Source organism: Ceratotherium simum, chromosome 20 (assembly GCF_057802395.1).
Source record: "Ceratotherium simum simum isolate JZ-2026a chromosome 20, ASM5780239v1, whole genome shotgun sequence".
In the NCBI taxonomy this organism is placed as follows: domain Eukaryota; kingdom Metazoa; phylum Chordata; class Mammalia; order Perissodactyla; family Rhinocerotidae; genus Ceratotherium; species Ceratotherium simum.
In genome coordinates this window covers 54,648,484-54,659,810 of record NC_141919.1, presented here as the reverse complement: position 1 = coordinate 54,659,810, position 11,327 = coordinate 54,648,484, and the positions used below count along the sequence as shown (strand labels likewise).

Here is an 11,327-nt window from a genome sequence, read left to right as displayed (position 1 = left end):
GAGTCGTCACTGCCAAGGGCATGTCAAGGTCAGTGTGAGGGTCAGGTTAACGGTCAGCATCAGGGCCAGGGTCATGACAAGCACCATGCAAGATGAATGTCAACTAGAGGGTCAGTTGAGGCGAAGGTGAGGGCCAAGTTCACGGACAAAGTTAAGTTCTAGGTCAAGTGGGGTCAGAGTCAGGGTGAGGGTCAGGGTCAATACCAAGATCAAGATCAGGTATGGGTGAGTAAGGTTCTGGCAAAGAATCGGGTGAGGCTTACAGTGAGTGTATAAGCCAGGGTCAGAGTGATGAGTAAGGGTCAGGTTAAGTGTCAGATTTGGGGTGGGTGTCAGGTTCAGTGAAAGCTCAAGGTCAAGGTGAGGGTTAGGGCCTTGTGTGAGTGGGGTTGGCTGAGGGTCAGTGGTCAGGGTGTGGGTACAGGCTCACATTTATGTGGTGGTGAGAGCTACCAGAAATTGAGCTGGGCCGGAGCTCAGAGTCGACAGAGGTGGCTGGAGAAACCGGCAGAGGCCAGACCCTCAAAACATCTTTAAAGACACATGAGACAGTCAGACTTCTCCCGGAAGCAACCCCTGGAGTTTACTGTGCTTTGTATTCCCTCTAGAGCCTGGAAGGCAGTGACTGTGGCAGCGTTAGTTGCCTGTGTCCTCAGTGCTTACAGAAGTTTATCCACATGGAGCACAAAACAAACACTTTAAGAATAAAAGATTGCTAAGAAGCTTTTATTAGTCTGTGTGTTTTCGTCTAGCCCTGAACCAATACCACATCCTCTATTGTTACAGCCCTAGGAGAAGTCCTGGTATCTGACAGGGTAAGTCCTTCCATCGTTTTTCTCCTCTTCTCCTGCCTCTGTTTCTGCTGCCTCCTCTCAACCTTTTCATTTCCATACATACTTCTGAATCGGCTTATCAAATTATTAAATAAGAAAAACAAGGGCTGGTTGAGACTGTATTGGGATTTACTGAATTAACAAATGGGTTCCAGGAACGCCTGTCTCCTTTGCTCTGGATCTCAGTAAGGTGGTGGCTTACACAGTAAGTGTAGGCCACTTTCCCAGTGACTACAGAGAAGCGAGGGCCAGGAGATGATGCCACCTCAGCCACTGCCCTTGACACGAACAGAAAGGCAGACACCAGGCAGAACTACTTGCGGTTTTTAAAATAAATCTCAAAACTGAACTAGTGTTTAATGTCTCTGAGAACAAAACCAAACAAAACCTCCCTTCCTGCTTACATTTCCGACACGAGGACATGACACTGCAATGCCCCGATGGCTCCACCAGGACAGGCCCTGACCAGGAAGCCAGCACCTGGAGAAGCAGTACCACGGCGGGCTCGGCAATGGAGCTCCCGTCTCTGGGGGGTTAGTTAGCACACAGATGGGAGGCCGACACATGGCCTGGGTCTCCTCTGCTGGGGCTGGACGACCTCGTCGCCTGGCTGGGAGCAGAACCAGGTATGAAGTGGGTCCTGTGTGGCCACGGGGTAGCTATGGAGGAGGTCGAATCAGGCTGGAGCAGAGGAACAAGAGGCCCGGATGGTCCTAGGGGCAGGCTGGTGGGGCCTAGCCCAGCATCTCAGCCCTCCGGGATGAAGGGCCGAATCAGCTCTGGATTCAACAGCGACTCCTCAAGAGGCCGGTCCACGTGGAAGTCATGGACGTGGGGGGGCCCCGAGTGGGCCTTGGGTGCAGGCCCCTCTGGGCGCTGGGGAATCGGCAGCTCTGAGGGGTGGGCAGGCAGGGGGGCTGTGAAGAAGTACTGGTGTAGGACAGCCTGGGGGTGGCAAGCAAGGAACAGCAGAGGGAAACCAGTCACCTCCCATCCCCGCCTCAGCTCACTTCCCTCTGGGGGGGACGCAAGCACTGCCCCGCAGAAGCTCATTCCTCCATCTGCTCATGCGCTCAGCTGACTCCAGCATGTCTGAGTGCTCACCGTTCGAGCACTGTTCCAGAGGACAGAACCTGCCTTCCTGAAGTTCTCCACATAGCCGGGGTGGGGATAACAGACAAGATAAAGAAGCGGGACAGACAGTGTGGCAGATTAGTGCTGTGGAAAGAGAAAGCACCATGGGCACGAGGAGTAGTGGAGGCTGCAGGCCTCAACAGTGGTGAGGGGAAGCCCGGGGGGGGGGGGGGGGCGTGGCGCTCGAGCAGAGACCTGAGAGGTGAGCGAGAGAGGCCAGGGACGGAAATGCACAGACCCCAGGACATGGAGGGGCCTGGGGCCCAAGGGGAGTAAACAAGAGGGACGGGAGCTGGCAGGGTCAGAGAAGTGACAGCCCTGAGTGTGTGAGGCCTGTGAGCCACTAGGACCTGGGCTCCTCCACTGAAAGGAAGCCACAGGAGGGCCCTGCAGAGGAGGCTGTGACGGCCTGCCTGGACAAGGCCGCTCTGCCAGGTGAAGGAGACACTGAATGGGCAGGAGGAGAAGCAGACTCTGGGAGGCAGTGGCGGGGTGGTGGCTTAGACTGGGGGCAGCATTTCGAAGGCACTGCTGACATGGGGACTTACTAGGGGCGTGCATGAACACAGGCTGCCAGTGCCAAGGGTGGGGAGGGGAGGGTGGCCATGACGCCAGATGGACAGGCGCACCCGACAGAGGCCCTGACACCATCAGCCCGAGGTCCTTCCCCTCCTTCCCTGCCTCCCAGCCATGACCCACCTGTCCTGGGTCCTCCTCTCCAGGCCTCTGCTCATCGTGTCTCTTTGGAAGACACCTCCCCTATTTAACCTGTGCTCCTCCAGGAAGCCTCGTGCGACCCAAAGTCAGTCCCAGCCTCCCTCCCGCAGCTCCCACAGCCTGGCCACCCTGCCTCACGGCAGGGTGGAGACCACACGGGGCCAGGGCCCAGGACGATGCCCGACACCCGCTGGGTGCTGAGTAAACACTCGTTAAAGGGATGAAGGGATGCAGGAGCCAGTCACCAAAGACCCGAAGAGGCGCCCTTCTGCGAGGTGGGCACACCCTTCCAACGGGCCACCCCCTGCCGGCCCGCAGGCCCTCTGGGACCTGCTCACGAGAGAGGCACCTGCTCCTCACCCCGTTCTCTGGGATTCTGGTCCCAACCCATCACAGGCTCTGAGGGACCTTGACCTGCTGGGTCACCTGAGCATGAGTGGGGAGGGTCAGAGCAACGGGGTCCCCTACCTGGGAGGCCGAGATGCGCCGGCATGGAGGGTATAGAAGGAATTGCCCCAGCAGGTCCAGGGCCTGAGGAGAGGCGTCGGGCAGCACCTCCTCCAGGGGCACAGGCGCCTGCTCCTTGAAGGAGATCTTGTTGTAGTCGGGCAGCTCCGTGATCTCCTGAAGAGAAGCGGGTACGTGGGGGACAGCACCCATGTCAGTTCTCACTCGCGGGTGCCCACCCTGCTCTGGCAGTCCATCACTTGTGTCTCCATGCAGGCACTCAGTGCCTCCTCCTCCCTCACCCTCTCGGTGCCCGCTCCCTGCCCAGCTTGGAGAGAACTGCATGTGTGCTGGGGACAGGTGGGAAAGGACAGAGACAGGACCTGGCCCTCCCACCTCCAGCAGCGCCGGGAGGGAGGGGCCCCTGAGCTGGGCCAGGACAGTGGTCTGGGAGGTCAAGGAGGGCAGGGGCCATGAGAGAGAAGGTGCAGGGGACGGGAGTCACTAGCTGCTGCGGGGAATGGAGGACACCTGCCCCCACCCCTCCCGACCACGGGCCCTGCAAACCGGCCAGACTTGAGGGCTGGGGGTGCCCAAGATGCGAAGCACACAGCAAAGCTGTTCAATGTCATTCTCCCCTGGGAAAAGGGGGGACCCGTTCAACAGCTCCCCCAGGATGCAGCCCACAGCCCTGTGGATATAGAATCCAAATAGATCCATTGCCTCACACCGTGGACACAGGTCTCCCCACACCAGCTCCATCGCCTCATACCACGGATACAGGTACACAGATCTCCCCACACCAGCTCCATCACCTCACACCATGGACACAGGTCTCCCCACACCAGCTCCATCACCTCACACCGTGGACACAGGTCTCCCCACACCAGCTCCATCACCTCATACCACGGATACAGGTACACAGATATCCCCACACCAGCTCCATCACCTCACACCATGGACACAGGTCTCCCCACACCAGCTCCATCGCCTCACACCACGGACACAGGTCTCCCCACACCAGCTCCATCACCTCACACCATGGACACAGGTCTCCCCACACCAGCTCCATCGCCTCACACCACGGATACAGGTCTCCCCACACCAGCTCCATCGCCTCACATCACGGACACAGGTCTCCCCACACCAGCTCCATCGCCTCACACCACGGACACAGGTCTCCCCACACCAGCTCCATCGCCTCACACCATGAACACAGGTCTCCCCACACCAGCATCCGCACCGCACACTAGGGTCAAGCACCTACAAAGTAGCCTAGAGGCTTGATACCCAAGAATACAGACCCCCAAACAATCAGAGACCTCAAGCATAGAGCATAGAGCATATCCCACTCACCAAAGAGCTCTCGAGCCTCAACTCTAGAACACGCAGCAACCCCTCTACAACCCTGAACCTTCTCAGAGCCTCACATTCTGGGACACACAGTGCCCTCCTCACGTTCTGGGGCAGACCTCCAAACAGCCCCAGAATCTCAAACTCTTAGGCACGTACAAACCACCCTACCCCCAATAAAGGCTCAGAGCCTTCATATCCAGGGACCCAAGCCTCTGGATAGCTCAGGGACACTGCATCCTGGGATACAACCCCCTGCGTACCAGCTTAGATGCTCCACGCCTCAGACCACCTCTCCCATCCCAGCCCAGAAGCTTCCCACTGGGACAACCACTCGGATCCCACTCAGCTCAAAGATGTCATGGAGAGAAACACTAATCCCAAACTCCTCAGAGATACCCTAACCAGGGAAGACACCCTCAAGGCAACCTAGAGCTCACAGCAGGAAAACTCCCCAAATGGCTTAGAGACCTCAAAGCTCAAGAGGAAGAGTAACTCCATGACCCACACTCCCCCTTGCCCAGCCCACAGATCTCACCACAGATCCACACCCTCGTCATACTGGCGGGCACCATACAGGAGCTCGGGGGCTCGGTACCACCTGTGAGGAAGAGGGTGGGCGGTCACAACCAGGTCACTGGTCTGACAGGAAGCCCAGAAGGTCACCCTGGCCCCCACACCAGCCCCACGAGCACTGTCTGGACAGGAGGTCCAGAAGCATCTCTTCCCCAGCAGGAGGTTTGGGGCCTGTCCATTGCCACGTCCTGCCTGGGAAGCGGCCCTCCCTACCTGGTGGCCACCTGGTGTGTGTAGAGGCGGCTGCTGTCTGGGGAAAAGACCCGGGCCAGACCAAAGTCTGCTATCTTTAGCTGGCCTGAGGCACTGATGAGCAGGTTGGCTGGTTTCAGGTCCTGAGGGTACCAAAGGAGGCATTAGTTCCTCCAGAGCCCCCAGAGGACCTCAGAACAGGATGGCTTGCCAGGCTAAGGACCCGGGTCAGCCTAGGACAACACCTCCTCCAGGGCCACACCCCTGGCCACTTACCCACAGGCCCTGCCCCCACGTCCCCCCTCTGACCACGCCTTCTTCAAGGCTGGCCCACTCCCAGCCCAGCCAGGCCCCCAGGCCCTAACCCGGCCAGTGATGGAACTGACTCGATGCACAATGTTGTTGGCGTGGCAGAAGGCGACACCCTTGAGCAGCATCTGTAGGTAGCTCTTGACCTGCGCCTGGGCCAGTGGCCTCTGGGCATGGCGCACCACCTCGGCCAGATCAGACAGCATGAACTCGAAGGCCAGCACGAAGCCTGCGCCATGTGGGAACACGGCCTTCAGCTGCACCACCTGCGGAGGGCATCCTATCACCCCCGACTCACAGCTCAGACCCTCTCTGGGACCTCAGTCCCTGCCCTGCCAGAGGACCAGGCAGCCAGAGAAGTGACACAAGATCTGGGCTCAGAACCAGGGAGCTCGGAGCCCTCTTGGTGCTCCCCTCTCCCGAGAGAAGGCAGGACCCCACTCTAACGCTCCACGAACACTCAGGGAAAAGGAGGTCTAAAGAAGGCCACTTAGGGCAGGGGCTGGTCCCCCACCCAGCCCAGGAACGGGAAAATCACCTGGTCACACACACGCACGCACACACACACAAGCACAGGTTTCCTCCAGTTTCCTCTAGGGCCATTAAACCCCAGCACCGAGAGAAGGCACCAGCAATCACAACTCCTCAGCACTGGGACAGCTGGAGACACATCACGTATACTCCCTGAGGGCACACAGGGCCAGAGGGGCTGGGCTGCACAGCAGTGAGCAGGAGCAAGGGCCGGTGGGTCCTGAAGGATCTTATGGAGCTCAAAGCACAGAGGGACAGACGACTGACAAACGAGCAAACCAACCAGCGGGGTAGGTCCTGGTTCTGATGAGGACACAGGAGAAGAGAGGGGTGGGGTCGGTTATGCAGGGATCTGGGAAGGAGCTCTGGGCAGGGGGCAGCAAGCACAAACCCCAGAGGAAGAAAAGGAAGGAGGCTGGAGGGGACATGTGCCGGTGGGGTTGTTTAGGGGAAGGACGTCTGCTCTCTTCTCTGCTCCCAGAGCCTAGACAGTGCTTGTCATCAAAGAGTCGCTTAAGAAGTTGTGTTGAATGAATGAGAGGAGAGGCTGGGGGCGGGCAGGAGCAGATGGTGACAGTGAAGAGAAGCCACAGGGGCTTTTCCAGCTAGGCAGTGGTGTGGATGATCTCATTTACATTTGTTGACAGGGTGGGGGCAGCAGCGGGGGCTGCCGTAGCTGTTTGGTGCAAGGTGACGGTGGCCTGGGCCAGGGTGAAATCTGGAGTGTTTTAAAGATAGAACCTTCAGGCCTGCTGATCCACAGGACTCGGGCCCATGTGACCAGCCTCGTTCCAGGCCCTCGGCCTCTCCCACACATGGGCTGTCAGCAAGCCCTCTGACTTTCCTCAAAAAGCAAGAATGGCCTTATTGCTGGTTTTCTGACTTGGAAGGTGGGGCACGATCATTTTACAGATCGGAACACACACATAAATTCAGATAATATACAAAACTGTAAAAAAGAAAAGAAAAGAAAAGAAAAATCCTATCACATATAGTCACCTTAAAGTATATTCCACCAGACTTTACACTAGATATGGCACAGGCAAGCACACCTTCATAGATATACATAGTATTTTCATACAAAACCAGGAGGACACATGCAGTTTTATAACACGCTTTTATCACCCAATCTATCAGGGACATCTCCAGAGGATAAGGAACAGTCCGAGTATCACCCACCCTTGGGACTCCCCAGGAAGTCAAGCAGGTCTCTACTGCTGACATGGACAAGAGAGAGTCCCAGGAAGAGAATGAGGCTGGGGGTGTCAGGTGTCCCTCCTCCCAGTCCCATCACAGCACAAACCATGCCAGGTGGGCCCTGCACCCTCTGTCCATCTCCCCCACCCCACTTAAGTCCTCAAGAGCTGGGTCAGGCTGCTTTTTCTTCGCATCACCAGTGCCCAGCACAGGGCAGAGGCTACCCGAGGCCCCAAGTTTAGTTAAAACATGCTGACTCCTCAATCAGACCTGGGCCAAAGCCTCCAGGGACCAGGTGAGGGTCGTGAGCTGGTGGCTGAGGCTCCTCCCCTGGCCTGAGAGACGGAGATCCTGAAACCTGCCTTGCAGAGTAACAGAGAGGACTCAGGGGACAATGTACGCATGGCAGTTAACTCAGCCTGCAGATCATAACAGGAGCTCAATAGGTGGCAGTTATGATTATCACTAGAAATCACTGTTTCGAGAAAAAAGGGTAAGTTAGTGAATGATGCATGAACGACTATACGAAGAAATAAGTGGGTGAATGAGGGAGGGAATGAGTGAGGGTAAACGTGGACAAAAAATGAGTCAGCGAGAGGTGAGGAGAGACGTGGGCGAGCAGAGTGGGTGCGGCCCCCAGAGGGGAGAGAGCGGAGGAGGGCGGGCGCCTCCGAACCCGCGCCCCACTCACATACTGACTGTCCTCGATCTCCTGCAGGGCCTTGATCTCCCGCAGGGCCTGGTTGGGGATGCCGTCCTCCAGCCGCCGCAGGGCCACCTTCTTGAGGGCAACGATCTCTCCAGTCTGTGCGGACAAAAGGCAGACACTGCCGCCCCATCCCCGGCCGGGAAAGGAGGCGAGAGGACGAGAAACGCGCCACCTCGGCGGACCGCCGGGGCCTGAGGCCCTCTGGGGGTGGAAAGCGCCCCCACCCCGCTCTGGAGGGAAGTCAGGGCCAGCCCGGCACCCAGCAGCGCTGGGCACTGAGCTCAGAGACATCCACGCCACGCTCCTGGGGCACACTCGCGGGACGACCGCTGTAGCGTCGCTGGTGGGTGGGCAGCTGGCCGCAACCTGGACGCCCCCACTGAAGGGGGCAAGAGTGGTGGGCGCACCCCCCCGGAGGAGGGAGGCGGGCAGGCTGGCGCAGCGGCCCAGCGTGGCCCGGACACCGGCAGGGAAGAACGGAACCGGGGGAGGTCGGGGGGGGGGCCGCGGCCTCGGCTCACCTCCACGTGCTTGGCCTTGAAGACGATGCCGTGCGCGCCCTCCCCGATGCGGCCCAGGATGCAGTACTGCTCCATCGCGCGCGGCCCGGGACCCCGACCCCGCTCCCCGCCAGCCGCCCCGCCTCCCGCGCCCGGACGCGGCTGCCTAGCAACCGGGCGGCGCCGAGCGCCGGGCCGGGCGGGGGGGACGGAGGGGACGCGCCCGGGCGCCCTGGCCCCGTCCGCGCCCCGCCAGGCGCCCGCTGTCACCTCGCGGCGCGCTTCGTTCGGGGACACTCTCCCGCGCGGCGACAGCGCCAACGTCGGACCGGGAGCGATGCGACCCCGCCCTTCTCCGCGCCGCCGACGTCAAGTGACGAGAGACGCAGGGGCACGCGGGGGGCAGGGCCGCGCAGGCGGGGCGGGGCCTGCAGCTAGGGGCGGGGCCACGCGGGCGGGGGGCGGTGCCGGCTCCTCCAGGAGCACGCCGGGCTCCCCACTTGTAACTAGGGGTGCCTGCTTCAACGTCACGCGGGTGTCCTTTTCCACATATGAGACCCAGGGCCGATGATGATGAAGGGAGACGGATCCCGGGCTCCGTTGTGGAGGGAGAGTTAATGGGGCCTCCCTTATGGAAGGTCAATTGGCAGGGTATGGAGATAGCTTTTAAAAAGTGCAAACTCTGCCCCAGCAAGTCCATCTCTAAGGCTTCTCATGAGGAAATATTGGGAGGAATTTGCAGCCTGAGTGATTTTTAAGAAGTGCCTACCATCAAAGGATGTTGACAAAAAACACAAGTAGCTCTTGAATTTCTGAAAAGATGCTCAATCTCACACACAGTAAGATAAATGCAAAATAATCTACAATTTTCCACTTATCAAATGGCTAAAGATTCCAGACCTAACAGTCTATTGGCCAGGCTATAGGAAAACAGGTGCTTTCATACATCGCTGGTGGGAGTGTAATTTGGAAATGCTGATCAAACTGCAAATGCATATCCCCTTAGACCCAGCAAGCCCACTTCCAGAAATTCTCCCACAGATGTATTACACACACGAGAAATAACATGTGCAAAGTTATTCACTGAAGCATTGTTTGAATAGCAAGAGATTGGAAACACGGCAGAGGTCTGTCAATAAGAGACTGACTAAATTATGGTATATCCACCAAATGGAATGTTATAGAGCCTTAAAAATGAACGAAGACACTTTTTTACGTACAGTAATAAGATTTCTAAGGTATATTGTTAAGCTAAAAAGGCAAGATGCAGAACAGAACATATAGAATGTCACGAGCTGTGTAAAAAAAAGGAGAAAAGAATATGAATAATGCTTGTTCATGCATTACAAGACATCTGGAAAGATATACAAGATTCTATGATTGTGGTCACCTGGTGGAGGAGGAACTGGAAGTTTTGGGGACAGAGTAGGAGGCAGACTTTTCACTCAGCCTCTTTGTATTCTTTGAGTTTTAAATGGTATAATTTATTAATTTTTCAAAAAAGTGAGTATTTTCTGGCTCAAGAATTCCACTCTGTTTTAACAACTGCAGAAGGCCTTGATGTCCACACAAAAATGTTCACTCTGTTTGATGATAGCAGAGGCCAGAAAATAACTCGAATACATCATGGAAGAAAGCTGAGTAGGTGACGGGAGTGCCTTAGAAGAGAATGCTCTACAGCTATTCCAAATAGTGAGGACGGGGCAGTAGTGGGATGGGAAAGGATGGGCTTCAAAAAATAGTACTGGGTCATCTGAAAAGTCATATGAGGAAAAAGTGTATATTGATCCAAACCTCACACCACACACAAAAATTGATTCCAGATGGACTGCAGACCTAAATATGAAAGATAAACAATGAATAAAGAATAAAAAATGAATAAGAATAAAAAAATTCTGTTTTCTCTTAGGAGAAAACAGAATATTTTAATAACTTTGGGTCAGGTAAGGATTTTCTTAAAGAGGTTACAGAAAGCCCTAAAAGGGAAATAAAAATGAGAAATTGGGGGCCGGCCCCGTGGCTTAGCGGTTGAGTGCGCGTGCTCCGCTACTGGCGGCACGGGTTCGGATCCCAGGCACGCACCGAAGCACCGCTTGTCCAGCCACGCCGAGGCGGCGTCCCACATACAGTAACTAGAAGGATGTGCAACTATGACATACAACTATCTACTGGGGCTTTGGGGAAAAAAAGGAGGAGGAATGGCAATAGATGTTAGCTCAGAGCCGGTCTTCCTCAGCAAAAAGAGGAGGATTGGCGTGGATGTTAGCTCAGGGCTGATCTTCCTCACACACACACACACACACACACACACAAAAAGGAGAGAAATTGGACATCATCATTAGTAAGAACATCTGTTCATCAAAAGATACCATTACAGACTGAAAAGGAAAGACATAGAAAGGAAGAAGATATCGTAGTATGTATATCTAACAAAAGCTCATATCCAGAACTTATAAAGAACTCTCACAAAATCATAAAGAAGAAACAGACAACCTTACAGAAAAATGGGCGCAACCTGGACTAGGCACTTCACAAAAGGAGATACCTAAATGGCCAGTAAACATTTGAAAAGGTCTGTGTTGACTTCACTAGTCATCAGGAAATTTCAAATTACAACCCTAATACAATATTACTGTAACCACCAGAATCGTTTAAATGAAAAAGACAGACAATACCAAATAACAAGTGCTGGCAAAGATGTGGAGCAGCTGGAACTCTCATACACTGCTGATGTGACAACAAGTGCACACAACCACTGTGAAAAACTGTGTGACATTATCTAATAGGAGATGATAGACAGATAGATATCCTATTTTTTATTATTTATAT

At 55.6% G+C, this 11,327-nt stretch overlaps 1 protein-coding gene across 5 annotated transcripts; it reads right to left on the bottom strand.

Annotated features, from left to right (window-relative positions):
- Window positions 1-697: 697 nt before the first annotated feature.
- On the bottom strand, window positions 698-8,743 carry CDK20 (cyclin dependent kinase 20). 5 transcript variants are annotated; one of them, XM_087444797.1, is made up of 8 exons: window positions 8,520-8,743; window positions 7,981-8,094; window positions 5,618-5,827; window positions 5,274-5,395; window positions 5,023-5,085; window positions 3,699-3,822; window positions 3,153-3,308; window positions 698-1,778 (listed from the first exon to the last, which is right to left on the bottom strand). In XM_087444797.1, exons 1-8 carry the CDS (start codon window positions 8,592-8,594, stop codon window positions 1,581-1,583), a joined length of 1,062 nt encoding a protein of 353 aa, XP_087300923.1. In that variant the 5' UTR covers window positions 8,595-8,743; the 3' UTR covers window positions 698-1,580. The 5 variants fall into 5 exon arrangements, with proteins under 5 accessions (XP_087300923.1, XP_004442795.1, XP_087300924.1 ...); XM_004442738.3 differs by having other exon boundaries at window positions 5,639-5,827; XM_087444799.1 differs by lacking the exon at window positions 698-1,778 and adding an exon at window positions 1,904-2,051.
- Window positions 8,744-11,327: the final 2,584 nt, after the last annotated feature.

What these genes read in the sequence shown, in the direction of transcription:
- CDK20 (XM_087444797.1), bottom strand. Translation starts at nt 8,594, where the DNA reads ATGGAGCAGTACTGCATCCTGGGCCGCATCGGGGAGGGCGCGCACGGC. An exon ending in ACACACCAGGTGGCCACCAG is followed by an intron (nt 5,086 to 5,273) that starts GTAGGGAGGGCC and finishes TCTTCCTCACAG; the next exon opens with GTGGTACCGAGCCCCCGAGC. An exon ending in GGCGCATCTCGGCCTCCCAG is followed by an intron (nt 1,779 to 3,152) that starts GTAGGGGACCCC and finishes TGCCACCCCCAG; the next exon opens with GCTGTCCTACACCAGTACTT.